We start from the raw sequence: 20,718 nt of genomic DNA on the forward strand, positions 1-20,718 counted from the left end.
CTGGGGAAACCAGGCTATTTCCTGTGTTTTATCAGTGATGCGGGAACCCCGATGTTTTAGACTTTGAGAAATTTAATAGCTGCATGCATACTTTGGAAGAAAAAAATATTACTCAGTTACTCATTTTTCTCCCTAATCACGAGTAAACCTTAAGAGAGACTAAAAGAATATAGGAAACACTTGAAAAAAATAGCAGGTCCTGACAAGATTTCTGATACTTTTTCATTATCGCAGCTTACTAAAATAATGATTACTTCAAAACCTCAAAGTACCATTTCAAGGCAATTTTCTATTTAATTTTGTGCAGCGATAAAAAGTAAAAGTTAAAAAAAACAAATGAAATAATCTAGCACCCACAACAGTATTCCCTAAGAGTTATGTAAATTATCTGGTAACACCTATCTCTCCAAATTATTAATATTTTAAGACCCTTCCCTATTTGAAACAGGACTCCCTGATTAGCTTCTTTCCTAGCAAAATAATTTTAGATCCTCAAAGAACCACTGAATTTACCAAATGCAGCAAGTTCAAAATTTGATATTAATTATAGGATTAAAGTGTATGTTTCAAATGCCCTCAAGAACATCTTCAAACCATTTTCAGCTTCAAAATGTTTATTTAATAATTTAATAAATGATTGGATTTCTTGCCTCAGATAGTTTTAAGTATTATATAGCCAAATCAGTTAGGCTCAAACAAGATTTCACTTCTCTATTGAATTCATGTACTCTTAGCTCAGCCAAGCACAAAACAGCTAATGCCATCACGTTTGAAGAGCTTTTATGCTGAATTTGACACAAAAGCAATCACAGAGCAGACAAAAAAGGAATTTCTTTTTCAAACGCTGAAAGGGGAAAAAAATAAATGAAAACTCTAAGCCTGGGTAAATCTCTCTTGACACTGGAAAAGAAAGTTTAAAATGATCAAGAAATAATTTTTCAAAGATGCCATGGCCAAGTTTAGACCAATCTTAATAGCCCAGGGGAAAGTTGTGAAGTGAACCTAAGTTCTGCCAAATGAACTGAATGCCATGATGATCATTGTTGGCAGCTTATGTTGCCAAAGGAATACCATCTTATCTCTTATGAAAGTTAAATGACTTCCTCTCTCAATGGGATTTGTCATAGCCTATTGGCAGAGATTTTGATCAGTATGATTTTCCCTGGGTGGGGGAGCAATAGCACAGCAGGTAGGGTGTTTGCCTTGCATGCGGCCGAGCTGGGTTCCATTCCTCTGTCTCTCTTGGAGAGCCAGGCAAGCTACGGAGAGTACCCCACCCTCAAGACAGAGCCTGGCAATCTCCCAGTGGTATATATGCCAAAAACAGTAACAACAAGTCTCGCCATGGAGACGTTACTGGTGCCCGCTCCAGCAAATCAATGAGCAATCAGATGACAGTGACACAGTGATGATTTCCCCTAACATCTGTCTTTGTCTTTCTATATCAAAAGAGCATCATTATTTTCTCAGGACTATGGAGACTAAACTATGCCATATGGTTGGCAAAATCAATTACTTGTCTGATTAAAAATTAAGGGTTACATAGGAAATAAACTGTGCATATATGCCCATATATCTAACGATTTTCTCTTAATTACCAACTTACAAATGGAAATACTAGGTCACTTACAGCCTCTAAGCATACATTCTTTTACAAATTAAGTCTTTCTTATTGTTGTCTTCTTCCACCCTAACTTAGCTTTTAAGATGGACTTATCCTAGTTGGTATTTCATACTGGACTTCTATTCTGTGAAGGACTATTTTCTCTATTTTATCACCACTCTCTTGTTCTTTGGGAAGAAAGGAGAGGCAAAAAGGTATAATAGAAATGACGTCTGCATTTCTATGTTCATTGCAGCACTGTTTACAATAGCCACAATCTGGAAAAAACCAGAGTGCCCAAAAACAGATGATTGGTTAAAGAAACTTTGGTACATTTACACAATGGAATACTATGTAGCTATCAAAAAAGATGAAGTCATGAAATGTGCATATAAGTGGATCAACATGGAAAGTATCATGCTGAGTGAAATGAGTCAGAAAGAAAGAGACAGACATAGAAAAATTGCACTCATATGTGGAATATAAAGTAGCAGAGAGGTAAAAGTTTGCAATGATGCAATTTTTGGCTGAAATTCCTCTGCACTTAGTTACTAAAATACTAAAATACAGAAATCCAAAACCATGTGGCTGCTATTGCGGCTGCTCAACCTCATATCTCTTCATTTTCAGCAATGGAAAACAAATTATCAAATGCTTCCTTTTCAGCAGGTCCGACTTTGGGGGGAGAAACTCTAAACAATAATAGTGAGTTTTTTGTTGAAATATTGAATGCAATCAAAGTAAAGTGAAATTTATCAGTTACACAGGTGGGGTGGGGGGCTAGGGAGGTGGGGGTGGGGGTAGGTATACTGTAATTCTTGGTGGTGGAATATGTGCACTTGTGAAGGGATGGGTTTTTGAGCATTGTATAATTGAGACTTAAACCTGAAAGCTTTGTAACTTTCCACATGGTGATTCAATAAAAAAATACATTAAAAAATAGAAATATAAATGGCCAAAAGGCACATGAAAAAATGCTCCACATCACTAGTCATCAGGGAGATGCAAATCAAAACAACAGTGAGATATCATCTCACACCAGAGACACATTCAAAAGAACAAAAGCAACCAGGGTTTGGAGAAAAAGGGACACTCCTTCACTGTTGGTGGGAATACCAACTGGAACAGCCTTTCTGGAAAACAATATGGACAGTCCTTCAAAAACTAGAAATTGAGCTTCCATATGACCCAGCAATACCAATTCTGGGAATATATCCCTAGGATGCAAAAGAGCATAGTAGAAATGACATCTGTACCTATATATCCATTGCAGCACTGTTCACAATAGCCAAAATCTGGAAATAATCTGAGTGCCCTAAAATAGATGACTGGTTAAAGAAACTTTGGTACATCTACACAATGGAATACTATGCAGCTGTTAGAAGATATGAAGTCATGAAATTTGCTTATAAATGGATAGACATGGAGAGTATCATGCTAAGTGAAATGAGTCAGAAAGAGAGGGACAGACATAGAGGGACTGCATTCATTTGTGGAGTGTAGGGTAGCATCACATGAGGCTGACACCCAAGGATGGTAGATAAAAGGGCCAGGGGGATTGCCCCATAGCTGGAAGATTGCTTCATGAGCAGAGGGGAGAAGGTATATGGAATAGAGAAGGGGACACTAAGAAATTTATGGCTGGAGGAACCAGTTGGGATGGGAGATGCATGCCAAAAGTAGATAATGGACCAAACATGATGACCTCTCAGTGTCTGTGTTGCAAGCTATAATGCCCAAAAGTAGAGAGAGAGTATGGGGAATATTGTCTGCCTTAGAGGCAGGGGGAGGGTAGGAAAGGGAGGGTATACCCGGGATTTTGGTGATGGGGAATGTGCACTGGTGGAGGGATGGGTGTTTGATCATTGTGAGATTGTAACCCAAACATGAAAGCTTGTAACTATTTCACGGTGATTCAATAAAATTAAAAAAAATAAATAGTAAAACAATCATTATAGGAAAGATTCAAATATGTAGGTATAAGAAATGGAAGATTAAAGGAAAATATAGGTGATTCTAAACCATTAAAATATCAGAAACATGGGCATTTTTTCTTGAATATAGGTATTGTGACTACTTTAAAGACTCAGAAGCGAACCTTGCAAACCATTTCACTGGGACAGCAAGGACAGTCACCAGCAATGTTACTGTAAGGAAGGCTGGATGATATAATCATAGCCCTCAGCTCTGGAGACACAGCTTGATGATTGCCTCATGAGGCTGACAGACTCTTCTGGCAATCTCAGGGACAGGAATCAGAAAGCCTTTATGGAACAAAGAGACCCAGTTATCTTAGCCAGCATTTTCTTATGTCTATTTCCACATATCCTAAAATAAAGTCTAAGAGATAAACCAGCCAATCTCACCCCTTAATGTGAAGATATTAGAAAGAAGGGCCAGATCCTCCCTTTTAAATTCTCCCTGAATTGGAGAAGAATTAAACAGGACATTGTGTCTCTATTTTCAAAAACATCAAATGATTTTCAAGTATGGTTTTAAGTTTTTAATAGTAAAACAACATGAAAACTCTTTGGCAGTATAAGATTAAATACCATTAGTATTCTACTTCAAGTTTTGTCAGTAATAAAATCTTCTGAATTAAAAATTATCACTGTTGAACTGGAGATTTAGTGCAGTGTTTAGGGTGCTTTCTTTGTATGCTGCTGACCTGTGTTTGGTCCCCTGAACCCCATGTTATTCCCCAAGACTCTCGGAGTTATTACTAAGGAAAGAAGCAGGAGTAAGCCTTGAGAACTTCTGGGAGTTGCTTTACCCTCCCCCCAAAAAAACCCCAAATTATAATCGCTTTCTTGTATACTCTAATGATATATTCTTGATTTCTAATTTTAGTCTCCACATAGCCCATGAATAGAAGATAAAATCTGATTTCTAAGAGTAGCAACAACTTCTCTATCCTTCACATTTTAAAATTAGGAACTGGAAACTATATACACTTTCTATATAAGTTTTATGAGAAGATAAAATCAGCATATATACCCAGAAATATAATCACTAGCACAGTTATTAGCAAAAGGAATCCCTTGCGAAAATATTAGTATTAGATTTATTTTAACTTTTAGCATGTATCATTCAGGAAAAGGGGAAATTATATCTATATTCATCTTTGATCATATTATGAACTTATGTTGAAGTGAGAGCTATAGAGCTAACTAAATTCCTAAACACATAACATCAACAAAAATAGAAATTTTCTTAGATGATGACTGAGGACAATTTAGGATATAATTTTAGACTAATTGTTAAAAGTAAAATAAATTTCAATCCCAAGTTTAACAAGGATAACAAAATCAGTGAATATTTCAGCACAGTCCCTCACACAGTAAAATGATTTGTGAAAAATGTAAGTTCATTTTGTCCTAGTACTCTAAGGATATCTACTATATCAACCAACCTACCATTAGTTGAATTCCCGAATACAAAATTCACATGAGAAAACAATTCATATATAAGTGGATCCACGCAAACAAACCCATAATGTTCAAGAGCCACAATATTTGATTTTGGGGGGCCACATTAGGCATTGCTCGGGGCTTACTTCTGACTCTGACTCAGGGATCACTCCTAGCCATATGCAAAGGACCATATGCGGTACCATAGATTGAACTCGGGTTGGTTACAGGCAAGGCAAAAACCTTGATAAATGCTGTAATATCTCTTTTGCCCCGAAGACTGCATATGTTAGTTTCTGATGTCTAAAATATCTTGTTTTGACACAAATTTTTAGGCTAAATTTTCATATTTTCTTTTTCTATGTTATCTCATCTAAAAAAAGCCTTCTTTGGGGCATGGAGGAAAGAGATAGATAAGAAGCAATGGGGGCATGTTTCAAAGATTTCGGTATATTGTGATGTTAACTAATGGTAGAGCTAAATATCCAAACCATGGAGTGAACAACACTGAAACCACAAGACCCAAACTTTAATAGCCACACTTAAAAGGTGCCTATCAAGATGGCAGGCTGGAGCTGGGGTGGGGTTGGGGTGTGTAGGAGAGGGAACCTAGGAACACAGGCAGAGGGAAGTTGACATTGGTGGTGAGATAGGTGATAGAACACTATATATCAAAAATCCAACTATAAATAACTTTGTAACTTGGTGCTTTAATAAAATAAAACATGGGGGGAAAACATTCATTTTCTAACTGCTATTAAGCTCTAATTATTGTTGCCATCAGTTTAGATTTACTTGTTTTTTTTAAATTTTTTTTTTTAAATTTTAATTAGGCAGTCACCATGAGGGTACAGTAGCAGTTTTACACATTTTCATACTTGTGTTTCCCTCATACAATTTTTGAGCACCCCTCCCTCTACCAGTGTTCATTCTCCACCACCAGTGAATCCAGTATCCCTTCCACCTCCCAATCCCATTGCCCCTCCCCCCGCCCCCCTGCCCACCTCTGTGGCACGGCATTCCCTTTTGTTCTCTCTCTCTTCTTTTGGGTGTTGTGGTCCACAATAGGGGTACCATGTTCAATCTATAGTCTACTTTCAGCATGCATCTTCGCTCCCGAGTGGGTCCTCCAACCAGAGCATACTTTATGTTCCCTTCTCTATCTGAACTGCCTTTTCCCCCAGCATGTGAGGCCAGCTTCCAAGCTATGGAGCCAACCTCCTGGTACATATTGCTACTATTCTTAGGTGTTAGTCTCCTACTCTGTTATTTTTATATTCCACAGATGAGCGCAATCTTTCTATGTCTGTCTCTCTCTTTCTAACTCATTTCACTTGGCATGATACTTTCCATGTTGATCCATTTATATGCAAAATTCATGACTTCATCTTTTCTAACAGCTGCATAGTATTCCATTGTATAGATGTACTAAAGTTTCTTTAACCAGTCATCTGTTCTCAGGCACTCAGATTTTTTCCAGGTTCTGAATATTGTAAACAGTGCTGTGATGAACATAGAAGTGCAAATGTCATTTTGACTATACTCTTTTGCTTCTCTGGGATATATTCCCAGAAGTGGTATTGCGGGGTCAAATGGGAGCTCAATTTCTAATTTTTTGAGAAGCGTCCATATTGTTTTCTAGAAGGGCTGAACCAGTCGGCATTCCCACCAACAGTGTAGAAGGGTCCCTTTCTCCCCACATACCTTCCAACAGTGGTTTCTTTTGTTCTTTTGGATGTGTGCCATTCTCTGTGGTGTGAGGTGGCATCTCATAGTTGTTTTGATCTGAATCTCCCTGATGATTAGTGGTGCACAGCATTTTTTTCATGTGCCTTTTGGCCATTCATATCTCTTCTTTGGGAAAGTTTCAGTTCATGTCTTTGCCCCGTTTTCTGATTGGGTTGGATGTTTTCTTCTTGTAGAGTTCAACCAGTGCTTTATATACCCTTGACATCAAACCCTTATCAGATGGGCATCGGGTAAATAAAGACACCCATGAAATTCTTCAAAGAAATGGATCAAGCTATCCTGAAATTTATATGGAACAACACCCACGAATAGCTAAAACAATTCTCGGGAAAAAGATGATGGGAGACATCACCTTCCCCAACCATAAACTTTACTACAAAGCAGTAACAATTAAAACAGCATGGGACTGGAATAAAGGCAGAGCTGCAGACCAATGGAACAGGGTGGACTATCCCTATACACAACCTCAAATGTATGATCATCTAGTCTTTGATAAGGGTGCAAGAAATATGAAGTCGGACAAGTAAAGCCTCTTTATCAAGTGGTGCTGGCATAACTGGACAACCACATGCAAAAGAATGGGCTTAGACCTCAACCTGACACCATGCACAAAAGTCAGATCAAAATGGATTAAAGACCTCAACATCAGACCACAATCCATAAGGTACATTGAAGACAAATTTGGCAAAACCTTCCACGATATTGAATCCAATGGTGTCTTCAAAGATGGCACACAACTGACCAACCAAATGGAAACAGAGATAAACAAATGGGACTACATTAAACTAAGAAGCTTCTGCACCACAAAAGATACAGTGACTAGATTTACTTCAGTTTTAAAATTAAATTCATCTACCAACTTCTTTTCCTTTTCCAATCTAACACTATATGCATTTTATGTTCTTCCCATCTTCTACCTGAAGGACTCAGTCCAAATTCTCTCTTCCTGTGAGTTTCTCCTCACCATGTAACTGCTTTATTTCAAGGTCTGCTAGACTCACAGACAGCTAAATTTTGGGAGACATAAAAATAGTAACATGGGGATAGGAGAATTGTAAAGAGGATAAAGTGATTGTCTTGCATGGACGCAACTTGGGTTATACCCTATTCCCATATTGATCCCTGAGCACCACCAGGACTGATCCTTGAGTAAGCAGAGATTCTAGTCTTAAAACCAAAAGAAACCAAAAGACTGAGCACCCCGTGAATAAGACCAGAGAATAAGGATATTCTTCAGAATCCACAGACTCCATTCCCCATAATTAGAGCAGGAATTTGTAAAATTATTATTTGTATATTATAATTCATTATTGTTCATGTAGTGGGGAAAATATTACTGGTAAAACTGTGCAATGGGAAAAATGTTTTATTCTTTGGCATCAGTATTTCACAAAGTGGGTGATGATTCTTTTCAGCGGCACTGAAATGTTCTGGAGGGTGGAACTGGTAACAGCCTCAGGTGCAACTGGGGGGAGCACCTTTTGTGTTTGCTTAAAGAAGGTAGATTTCACAAGGGGTTGCTGAATAATTTTTTATAAGACAGTGGTAAGCCAAATAATGTTGGGAATCTGGGATCTAGATATTTCCTTTGATTGAGGTAATAACACATCTCTAAGATTCTATGAGCCTTTCTTACTCTTCTGTATACATAAAAAATATCTTGGACCCACAGAAGCTCAGGAACTTCGGGAAAGAATCATGATACTGAGGCTGGCTATAAGCTCACTACGGCATTACTCCCAGCTACTCTTGCTCAAATTAATTTGGGAACAGGTTATGGTTAATGGAATGTGGGTAGAAGTGATGAATATAATACCTAGGCCTGACCATAAAAAATGTTATGGGGGGATGGTGTAATAGTACAGTGGGTAAGGCAATTGCTTTGCACATGTCCAACTCAGGTTTGATGCCTAGCATCCCATATCATCCCCTAAGACGTGCCAGAAGTGATTCTTGAGCACAAAGCCAGGAGTAAGTCCTGATCACCGCTGACCACATTTTCTCTTATTCTTTCACAGCAACCTTAGATAGCCATTAGTATAAAATCATAGTTTCAGAAAATTGTAAAATGTTGGATCACAAACCACCTAGTGAGCACTTGAGAAAATTGTTCTTTGATCTCTACTGGATTATTATAATCAATAAATTAATTCTTATTAAATTATTGAAACTCAATACTACTTTCCAAATAAAGCTAGCATAAAGACATGGCATGTATCTTGCCAAGCCAGTGGATTTTAACCTGTATGTCACCTGTACAACAGCATTGATTGACATTTCTATCTGGGAATTGATAAGCACTATGGCAGATTATGGTTTTCAGGTTTTTTTAAGCCCAAAGACTAGTACTGGTCTTTGGCCCTGAAGTTGTAAATTTCAATAAGAGGACATCAATATGTCTTTCTTCTCAGATGACAGAGCTAATTTGAGATGCAGACTAATTTAGATTCAGCAGAAAATCTTTCAAACGGAAAAAATATACTATAGTCTTAATTAAATACTCAGTATCAATTCTCACCATTTTACTTCTCTGCTAAAAACTCCCTAGCAACTACCTGCTGTTTAGCATTCCAGGTCTCTTTAAATTGTCACATAAGCAAGACATTTGAAAGGATTAAATGCACACAATATGCTGTTTGCTAAAAGTTAGTAAAGAAAATTCATTTTCTTGGCTGGGGCTATAGTAGAGTGGTTAGGGCATTTGCCTTGCACACAGGTGACCTGTGTTCAATCCCCAGCACTTCTTCATATGCCCCCAAAGCCTGCCAGGAGTGATTCCTGAGCAGAGACCCAGGAAGAATCCCTGAGCACTATTGGGTGTGCCCGTGAACAGACAAAAATTCATTTTCTTTCTCTTTGACACTTATCTAGAAAGGTTCTAGATGACAAAGTAGACAGACATATGATCATGCTTTTGGGAGAAAGAAGAGGAAGATGAGAAGAAGGAAGAGAAAGAAGGAAATGAAAGAAGTCGAGCCAGAAATCAGAGTACAAGAGGATACAGTGAGAATCTAATTATCTCTGTTTTTACCCCCTTCACACTCAGCCAGATCCCAGATAAGGATGAGAAGGAGGATGGGAAGAATATATTTGTAAGTGCTTTGTTTTATATTTTGGGTCACATCTGGTGGTACTCAGTGATTGTCTCTGGATCTTTGCTTTTTTCATTTTTTGTTACTACTCCTGGAAGTGTCTGAGGGACCATATTTGGTGCTGGTGCTGGAAACTGAACCTGTAGGATATCATTGGTTTGTCCTTTCTCCCTTGCCACAGAGTTTGGGCTTATCTGGTAATAATAATCTCTAAACAATTCTAGACTACATTGGTATGTCCTGCTCCCCTTGCCACTAGGAGATTAGGTATATCTGTCACGCCCATCAAGGTTCTCCTGAGCCACTCCTGTTCTTTTGTTTATCCATAATCACTTCTATGCTCCCTTCTCCAACTAGTTAATCAGCTCTTCACCTAATCAGACTCTGTTAATTTGTAAGGTCAGACCTTGCTAGGACAGTGAACTTGTATTGTAAGTTAATATTGCCTTTCTCCTCTCCTTATGTCTTTTGAATAATTTACTTTAGAGCAATGTCCTTTTGTATGGACAAAGAAAGACAATTGTTAATATGCTTTGGTAACATGGGATTTAATTGGCTTTAAATATTATTCATTCCCAGGCATCTGCTTTCTCGACTTAAGCCTCAGCTGCCCTTACTTCCTAGCACCCCCAAAAGCAGGGTCCCGACGAGGGACAGGACGGACTCAGGGCAAGCGGTGAGTTATGTGCTACCCCGGCATCAAGATGGGCCTGGCCAAAGTGCCTAATGCTTAACTATATGTTAAGAGCTTGGTCATGGACATGTCATGTCATGATCCAAAAGCAATGATGAGACTAGGACCCTGCTAGGGATAGGAAAGACTAATCTGGCCTGAGCACTGTAGTCTGAGATTGAGATGACCCCAGGAGAGCAATTCTATAAGCTTAATGCATCTTTTGCTATGACCATACAAAATGATTAATATCATGAATGCTTATATGTTAGTTGGACAAGGAGAGGAGAAACACACCCATGGGATTCTGCTCTTGGGTGGGTGTCCTGCTGAAAGAGAATCTGTCCTAGAAGAAGCATCCCCTAAGGGAAAGAACTTTACCCCTATTGACTGTGACCACACCTATGTGTAAACCCTGACCTCTGATGCTGGGGGATTTAAGATGGCTGTAAGAGGGGTTCTGGGGAAGTAGCAGAGAGAGAGACGACGGAGTGTATAGAGAGGAGATTGGAATAAACTGCAATTGAGACCAACCAGCTTGGCTCTGTTCCTTCCTTCGCCTGCCTCATCATCACCATCAACCTCCCCAGGGTGGGGGAAGCGGCTGGAGACTACCGAACTCGGGCGGTGGGAGAGACAGTGCCACCGCCCTGAGCCCTGTGCCCCGTGCCCCGTGTGGTGAGGTGCTCCCCTCCTCGCCCCTCTCTTTTTTGTGTTTTTACACAGAACCCAGGTCTGCAGCATTCAAGGCAAGTGCCATACTCACTCTACTATCTTTCTGTCCTCGGATTTATGAACTTTTCAAGGAAGGAATTAAGCCAAACAGATTGACTCCATATTATATAAGCAGGCTCATCAAATCCGAGGTGATATTTACAGATGCCCAAATTGTTAAATAAAATTCATTTTAGATTCCTATTAGCTATCATTTCTTTGCCATCTCTACTTCAAAGAGTTTACTATTTATTCCAAGTAAAATATATTAATTTAATGAACTCACATCAGATACCACAGCGACATCAGCATGTCCCAACCATCATTGGGTCACACGTGAATGTGGTTCAATTAACACAAACTGCAGCACCAGCCTCAATGTGTTACATTTTAATCCATGTTATTTTAGCTAGTGTAACCACTGTTTGATTTTCAAACACATCTTTAAAACTAACCTTGGTTTCTGCGGCTTTCTTTTGAATAGCCTCTGTTGTGTAGGGACCTTCTTTCCATGATTCAAGCTTGGCTCTGGCCTTTCCCAGCACCTGTTCAGCTTCCTCCTTGGCTTCTAGCCATTGTGTTGAATCCTTTAACATTTCATTCAATTGTTGTGTCCGGTTGTGAAGGTGGTCTTGTACTTCATCCCATTGATTCTGAATTTTCTCGACTGGAATGGGAAAAATGAACACAGGATTAAATACCAGTTTGAAAAAGATATCTGAAACTTTACATTCAAATATTGTCTCACATTTTAAATTACTGACTCAAAAAATTTGTTCACTGTGCTACAATTTGAATGATGGGCAATGGAATTTTTTAGTTATCTCAGTGGCAAAGATCATTATATTTCTTACAGAAAAGCAAAAACATGAGTAGTTTAAATAAACATTTAAATTGTATTTTATAAATGTATTGAGTATATATATGAATATCCCCAATTCCTAGAACCATATGTGAATAATGCTTTAGAAAAATTAAAATATATTACCCAAATCCCTTTGCCTTTAAATTTACAATGCTCAACAATCTTATTGTCAATACTATCCTTGACATTTAATTCTTGAAAGCTTTGTGCTGGCACATTTAGTCATTTAAGTGGCAGAACACACAGATTAAATAATTGATGATTACTCTCTACTGCACCTCCAAGGAGCAGCTGGTATCCTATGACTGATATTAAACACTGGGGTATCAATAGTCTAGCTTTCTTGATATTTGGGGAAGTAGGCATAAAGACTATGTTTTATAAGGAGTCTAGTGTCCAGTGAATGTAACTTGCTTAATAATATACCACCATTTAATGGCTACCTTGTTGTAACTGCTTTACTTCCTCATTCTACCGATATTTTTCCTCAACTCCCAAGTAAGTCACCTATTCTTACTTGCTCTTAAAAAAATTTTCTAGTGCCTCCTTCTGGGTTTAATGAAAGGTGATAGATATCTCAGAAAACTCTTGTAATGATAGCAGATAATTCTTTCTGGTTATATTCTATGAGGCAGGCTTACATGAGGGCATCTTTTGTGAGTCTAAGATGCAGATGCCTGAAGATTATGTTCTGAAATACTTTGAATATTAAAAGCAAACATGGCTACATTATGTTTTCTTTTCTTTAAGCACCACATAATCTTTTAAGCTGGTTTTATAAGATGGAAATAATGTCATCCAAAACAAGTAATAAAAGTACTATCTACTTTATCTCTTAAAGAAGAAACATGACAGATATTCTAGATTTTCCCTAAAGCTTCAATAAATGTCATACTTTCCTTTACTGATTTCTCTCACATAAGACAACTTCCCGTTTTATCCACTTTTCCAATGAAAGGCTCTTTTTTAGCCAAAAATGTCTACAACAGTTTCTCTATAGTTCTACTTAAAGCCTCTGTTTTATAATGTAACTTCCACATTGTAGACAGAGTAATAATCTATATAAATATAATCCTCTCCACAATCTCATGTAACCAGTCAATGCCTTCCCACCATCTTCCAGAATATTTTAGCTTGATATTTACATGTCCTCTGGGTCCTAATCTGTATACTTATAGGTGTATTCTCAAAAGGACACATTATAACAGTGTCAGGTATAGGAAACTCATCAGAGAACACAGACTGGGACTTGTAGTAGTGGAATGATTATATGTCTAGGCTCAAGAGATCAGCAGAGGGAAAAATGATCAAAATCAATGAATCATCAGGAGATTCAGAGAAACTTGAGAAAATCAGTAATCTTTGGTCTAGGGACATAGTTAACATAACCAACATAGAAATTCTTCAAAATATTAAAAATATATTGAGGTCAGAGTGATAGTCCAATAGGTAAGGTGCTTGCCTTGTACAGAGTCAATCCCTGTTTGATCTCTGGCAACTCATATGGTCCCCCAGGAGTGATCTCTGAGTTCAGAGTCAGAAGAAAGAAAGTCCTGAGCACAGTTAGATGTGGCCCCCAAACTAAGTAAATGATGTTCTATAGTTGCAGGTCAAAAAGATATGTAGGCACATCCTTTGCCCTAGTTTGTCTTTTTAATCATAGCTTAGACTGATTATTGTAGAAAGTACATGTGTTTAAGGAATAAAAGTTGTTTCATAACCCAAAGGAAATTTTTATTGAGGGCAAGAAGAGATTATTTAAATATCAAAAGCTTCTTTGGTGTTCATTAGCTTTCCTTTCTGTTCTGTTTGAATGAGGGCTGGATTTTATTTGTACATATTCTAAGGACCTTGATATGTTCACAAAATCTCTATATAGAGTGTTTCTCCAAGTGGTAAACCAAGAAGTTAGGGAAAAGAAGCTTGGAAGCCCACTTCGTCATCTCAGCACTGTCCAAGCATTGTCCAAGATAAGAAGATCTTTTTGATTTCCCAAACATCCAGTGATTCTTTTATCATGAGTCCTCTCATGTGCTTTATTGATATTTTCTTGTGTTTCTCCAGGGGTGGTGCATGGGGGCATACCCTGAAGCACTCAGGGGCTTACTTCTGTGTTCCAGAAATCACTTCTGGCACTGCTTGGGGGACCATTTAAGGTTCTAGTGATCAAACTGCTGTTAGCCATATGCAAAGAGAAAACCTTAAACCTTGAATTATATACCTGGTCCTGTAGATCCTCCTTTTGGTTTGCTTTTCTGTTTGGGGGGGGTCTGACCAGACAGTGCTCAGAGCATCATATGTCTCTCTGAGTACCCTGTCTCTGTGCTTGAACATAATTCCTAACAGTGCTCAGGGAACCATTTGTCATGCCATACATTGACGTATGCAGGGGCAAGACTAATGCTCTATACTACATCTCCAGCACATACAGTCCTCCTTATTACAGCAAACTTGTTTAGATTCGACCATTATGACTTTCATGGTGTATTCCATTTAGGAAAGATTTTACATGGGGGCTGTTAAACTCTTGGTGATTACATGTATGTTTAGTTAGCTGGAATGCATTAGTTAGCCGGGTGAGTTGTGGGTTGAGTGCTTTAGTATACCAAGGGATAAGAATCACTTTATGGGTATTTAACATTTTTGAAACAAAATGAGCTCCAGAGGACAATAACAACAATAAAATATCATATTGTTATTAACATAAGTATAATCAGATAAATACTATAAAGACAGTCAGCAGATGTATTGCCCCTTGTGAAATAACCAACCATATGTGCTGATCCACATTGAAGAACTGAAATGTCAGAGATTCTTTTACAAAATGATTTGCTCTAAGTTATCACTAAGCGGGCAACTTTTCAAGTACATCTAAATTATGATTTAACTTATAGTTCTATTTCCAGGTGTACATAATATAGAAATGCATATTTATAGTTTCCAAAACACATATACTGAATTCGATGGTTCCTCAACTTGGAAATGGCCCAAACTACCATGTATTATAAAATGGACAAATACATTGTGGTATGTTTATCAAAAATGATATACAATAATACAAATAATATATTTTCAGCTATATAAAATAATACCTACGAGTATTATGAACAATGCTGAAGGAAGAAGCCAGCTAAAGCAAATATAGTGTGTTATATTCCATAAAATTAATGTGCACAAAAAGGAGAAGGTAAGTTGACTATATAAGTCAAGATAAGTCAAGATTTTAAGATAATCTTCCAGGATTTCTCACTGAAATAAAATGAATTTGATTTCTGAGATTCTGAAGATATCTTTGTTTACATACCTTGCATTCATAGTGTGCGAATTTACCATGATTGACATGTTCTTTTTTACATAGGTATTTTGCACTTCAGTAAAAAATTTGGAAATAATATTTCACTTAAAAAAAAGTGTCCTACATACAAGTGTGGATAATTCCTCCTTGCAACAGGGCTGGAATCTGTGAAATATGCATCATTTTGGCAGATGTGAACAATAGAGAACTCTGTTATTTTGCAAAGGATATAATACAATGTAGTGTTAGATTTGTATAAATAGAAATCTTCAGAAATACCTACTTGTGGGCCAGAGTGATAGTATAGCAAGTAGGGCACTTGTCGTGCATGCAGCTGGCCGGGCTTAATCCCAAGCATCCCATATGGCTCCTCAAGCACCACTAGGATTAATTCCTGAGCACAGAGTCAGAAGTAAGCCCGAAAACTGTTGGGTGTGGCTCATAAAGGCAAAACAAAATACCTTTTGTACAGAGAATCAGACTTGAATCCCAGAAACAAATGAGCACCGAGAGACTAATGAAGCAGTTAGTCAATTATAAAAAGAAAGTAAGAAAGCAAGAAAAAATGAAAGAAAGGATCACAAGTGATTGATATAACTGCCCTAAAATTAATTTCTCAATAACATACACCAAAGGGCATTTTAGGAGCTTTATGTATATGCTCCATTCTGTCAAAGAATAAAACTAAACATAAAATCTGAAGATCATCAAAGAGAATCTGTTATCTTTGGATCACTGTGGTAGCTGGACATCACATGAGGCTGATAATTGTCCATAACTGGGCAACAATTCAAACTACAGAAATTCACCATACTTCCAACACTTTATTACTGACATACCAAAGATATATTGTGGCAATGTACTTGGTCACCAGGGCCCATACTGTTAGATTTACATTTGTACCAGATTCATTTGGCATACAGAAGTGAAATAATAAAATATATGAATATAAACTCTGACAATCTGTGCATGTTGGTAATTGAAGAAAGAGCTACCTAAATGTGCGCATTTCTCTTCTCAGAGGTCCAGCAAGGAAAACTTCTCAACTGATTTGCACAGTAAGTAGATACTGGATAATGAAGGGAATAAATAACCAATGCTACGACTTGGATGACAGACTGGGACACAGCAGGTGTCCTGATTTACTGATCTCCTAAAGTGTCAAATTGGAAACTCGACAATCATGTCAAGAACCACAATAGTGCAGAGAAAGAAACAGTTGAGTTGATTAAGTACTACGTACCAACCAATCTTTTGCTCTACATTTTAAGCTAGTTATTCTTGATTACTAGTTTACACATTCTTGACTGATAGAAATTCCCAAAACATTTCTCTAAGGGAAAATTTTATTTATAAAAATGAAATGACTGCCTTTTTAGAACACACATTGCTATGATACAGAACAAACAGTGGCTCTGCTGCAATTTCTGCACGGAAGTTACAGTCTGAGAACTAGAAGTTAGTGTGACTAAGTTTTAGAAAGAAACCTTGACTGACAGTGAGAAATGGGTTATAGCCCCGCATTTGTGAGGAAACAGCTAATTGAATTTGCAGGAGTTGATGGAACACAACTTCAATTTCATCAACTGCAAAGCTTAAATGATTATAGTAGTAAAACCAAAGAACTGTTGTGAAGAAAAAAATTCAATATTAAGAAAACATAGAATATCATACTCAAACAAGGTGTTATTGCTTCTCTCTACAGAAAAATTAAATCTAGGATTATGGTCATCAGTAAATATCTGGCAGGTGTGCACTGTAGAGCTTAATGGCTCCACAGAGCATGCAAGAGTTCAAATGAGAAAATCGTGAGTTGTAAGGATTAAATTATAGGGATATATTTTGAGATCATTTGAATTGGCTATACAAGTAACATGTATTTAACTATAGCCATTTATAATAAACACAGCTTATTCTAAAGTTAAGGCATGATAGCTGAACAATTTGCTGTGATGTAAGAATATGTATTATTCGTAGGGCATCCGCCTTTCACGCGGCCGACCCGTGTTCGATTCCTCCCCCCCCCCCTCAGAGAGCTCGGCAAGCTACCATGAGTATTGAATCCACATGGCAGAGCCTGGCAAGCTACCCGTGGAGTATTCGATATGCCAAAAACAATAACAATAAGTCTCACAATGAGAGACGTTACTGGTGCCCGCTCGAACAAATCGCTGAGCAAAGAGATGACAGTGACAGTGAGAGTGACACAAGTCTGTTCCTGAGGTTATCAAAATAGTTAACCAAATCTCAAGCATAATCATGAAGAGAACACCAACTATCATTATTTTATACTCTTACACTGTTACAAAGCCTGACTACATTTATACCTTGATTAATGTGAGAATATATCCACATTTATCTTTCATATAAGTATAAAGAATAAAGTCAAAATAATTCTTCAAATTATAATAACAATATTGGCTACTCCTATTTTCATAAGTCATCTGACTAATAATGACAAGAAAAACTAGCTATGTTCTGCAAAGAGGTGTTTAAATTTATTTACTTATTTGTTTTACGTCTATAGTTTATGGGAGGGGATGAATGCACCTGGTAGTTCTAAGGGACTAGTATTTCTTTGCTTGGAGATCTCTCTTAGTTTTATTCTTGTGGTTTTACAGTGCCAGAGATAGAAAGTGAGTCTCCAGCATGCAAAAATGTGCTCAGTCCTTTGAAATACCTATCTCTTTGACTGTTGGTGTTTCAATTAAAGCGCATTAGGAGGAGAAGTAGCAGCCATACTATGAAATCAAATCCAAATGTTATGAATGGGTATTAAGTCTAGGAAAAAGAAAGGGAGGTGTGGTTTTTACAAACAGAATAACACATGGGTGATGGCTCAGAGCAAAAAATAATCTAAGGGGCTGAAGCAATAGCACAGAGGGTAGGGCATTTGCCTTGCACGCGGCCGACCCGGGTTCAATTCCCAGCATCCCATATGGTCACCTGAGCACCGCCAGGGGTAATTCCTGAGTGCAGAGCCAGGAGTAACCCCTGAGCATAGCCGGGTATGACCCAAAAAGACAAAAAAAAATCTAAAAACAGAGGAATTACTGTTATGACAAAATACCATTCACTATGGTGATATCAATATCAGTTTATTCTCCAACACCTGAAAAGGCAGAATTTAGAAACAATAAAGACTTTCAATTTATGGAAGAGAATTCAAGGACAAAATACTAATATAAAATATTTTTATAATTACTCTAATATTTAAGGATAGTTTGAACATGGTAAGAATCAATACTTTAATAATACTTTAACACTCACTTTATCTATAATGGGGATGATAGGAACAAGATTAACACTTTATGAAAATTAAGGAAATAATGGATGCTGGGCACTTAGCAAAGGAAAGGCATTCATACACTTCTGAAAAACCACTGGACTTTTTCAAATCCTGAGCCATAATGTGAATGGTGCAGAGTGGATCCCTGAAATTATTTCCAGCTCTAAAAGTCTGTGAAATACATGTTCCTTAATGTTTCCATCAGAGATGAAAACCCCACCTTATAAGATTACTGGGATAAGTGTAGTCAGTTTAGCACCTGGATGAATTCAAGAAATATATTTAAATCCCTAATGGACCACTTGCATAAGCCAGCTTGTTAAATTTACATTTGTTTTTTGCTTAAATTTGGTTAAAATAAATTATTTCCCTAAAAACAGTTCTTCCTTTGCTTGGGAGGTAATAATTTTCTAGATCTTGATAGAAGTATATGTCATGTATGTTTACACAATGCATCTGTGCATTGAAAATAAGAATCATGGAAGTTCTGACAAATTTGGGTAAATTTGTTCAACAAGCAAACTAGTATGCAAGTAAAGTAGAAGAACTATTAATGAACACTGAGTTCTAGTTAATGATATACATGCTGAAGTGTGCTAGGGTAAAAGAAAGCAATGCCTCCAAACATATTTTGACACACATCAGAAAACTCAGGGGATTTTGAGCAGGTAAGGGGATGAAGTGGCACAGAATGATCTGTACAGGTCCTGCTAGTGGATCCAGAGGGACTCACTTCACAGTTGTCTCAGAATTTTTGTGTATCTAGAAGCTTTTTTCATGACAAAATGTTAGATCAACATGTTCTCACATAGCAAACACAGAGTAGCATTGTACTGACGTAGTTAAGTCAATAAGATCACTTTTTGATTAAAAAATAAATATCCCAGACCAGAGATACAGTGGGTAGGGCACTTGTCTTGCATATGACTGAGCCAGGGCATATACTGGCATCCCATTTGTTTTCCCAAGCAATAGCAGGAGTCATCCCTGAGCAGAGAGTTAGGAGTAACCCCTCGATATCACTCAGAGTGGCTTTTTTATTTAAGTGGATCGGCATGAAAAGTTTCATGCTAAGTGAAATGAGTCAGAAAGAGAGAGACAGACATAGAAAGATTGCACTCATCTATGGCATATAGAATAACAGAGTGGGAGACTAACACCCAAGAATTGTAGAAACAACTACCAGGAGGTTGACTCCATAGCTAGGAGGCTGGCCTCACATTCTGGGGAAAGGGCAACTCAGAGAAGCGATCACCAACTATAATGTAGTCGAAGGCCATGTGGGAGAAGGGAGTTGCAGGCTGAATGAGGGCTAGAGACTGAGCACAGTGGCCACTCAACACCTTTATTGCAAACCACAACAGCTAATTAGAGGGAGAGAACAGAAGGGAATGCCCTGCCACAGTGACAGGGTGGAGTGGGGGGAGATGGGATTGGGGAGGATGGGAGGGAGGCTGGGTTTACTGGTGGTGGAGTATGGGCACTGGTGAAGGGATGGGTTCCCGAACTTAGTATGGGGGAAGCATAAGCACAAATGTGTATAAATCCGTAACTGTACCCTCATGGTGATTCATTAATTAAAAATAAATAAATTTATTATTAAAAAAAGTTACAATTACATAATATTTCAAAATAATGCCTATAATATTACATAGTGTCATCCTGTTTTTACAGTCTCTCCCTTTGATGGATAGAAATAAAATCTAAATAAACAAATTTATGACCTAAAAAAAAACAAAAAAAGCAAAATACCATTTCTGGACTAAGGAAGTTTCGAAGATAGTAAATACAGGAACAAAAATGACAGAATGTTTGTCTCCAAGTCACACCCACTGTGTATGGAGAGAAGTTGGAAAAGCAATTCAGGAGCATGGTTGAATTTTCTAATCAGCAACTATCAAAGACATGATTATCTCCTTTAAATTATGTCAAATATTCTAAGAGAGAAATAAGGAATAGTCCTCTGAAGAAAACTCATTCTAATGTTTTGGTTATACAAGAAGGGATGTATTTTGCTTCCTTTATTGA

The 20,718-nt window shown here is 37.6% G+C and overlaps 1 protein-coding gene across 1 annotated transcript in view; it reads right to left on the reverse strand.

The window, feature by feature from the left end:
* The window catches only part of DMD (dystrophin), a 2,715,231-nt gene that overhangs the window by 631,569 nt on the left and 2,062,944 nt on the right, over window positions 1-20,718 (reverse strand). The window contains exon 54 of the mRNA XM_055122927.1: window positions 11,697-11,908. Within this exon, the coding sequence (XP_054978902.1) occupies window positions 11,697-11,908 (212 nt within the window). The remainder of the gene's footprint in view (window positions 1-11,696; window positions 11,909-20,718) is intronic.

The sequence above is a fragment of the Sorex araneus genome, chromosome X (genome assembly GCF_027595985.1).
Source record: "Sorex araneus isolate mSorAra2 chromosome X, mSorAra2.pri, whole genome shotgun sequence".
Taxonomy (NCBI): Eukaryota; Metazoa; Chordata; class Mammalia; order Eulipotyphla; family Soricidae; genus Sorex; species Sorex araneus.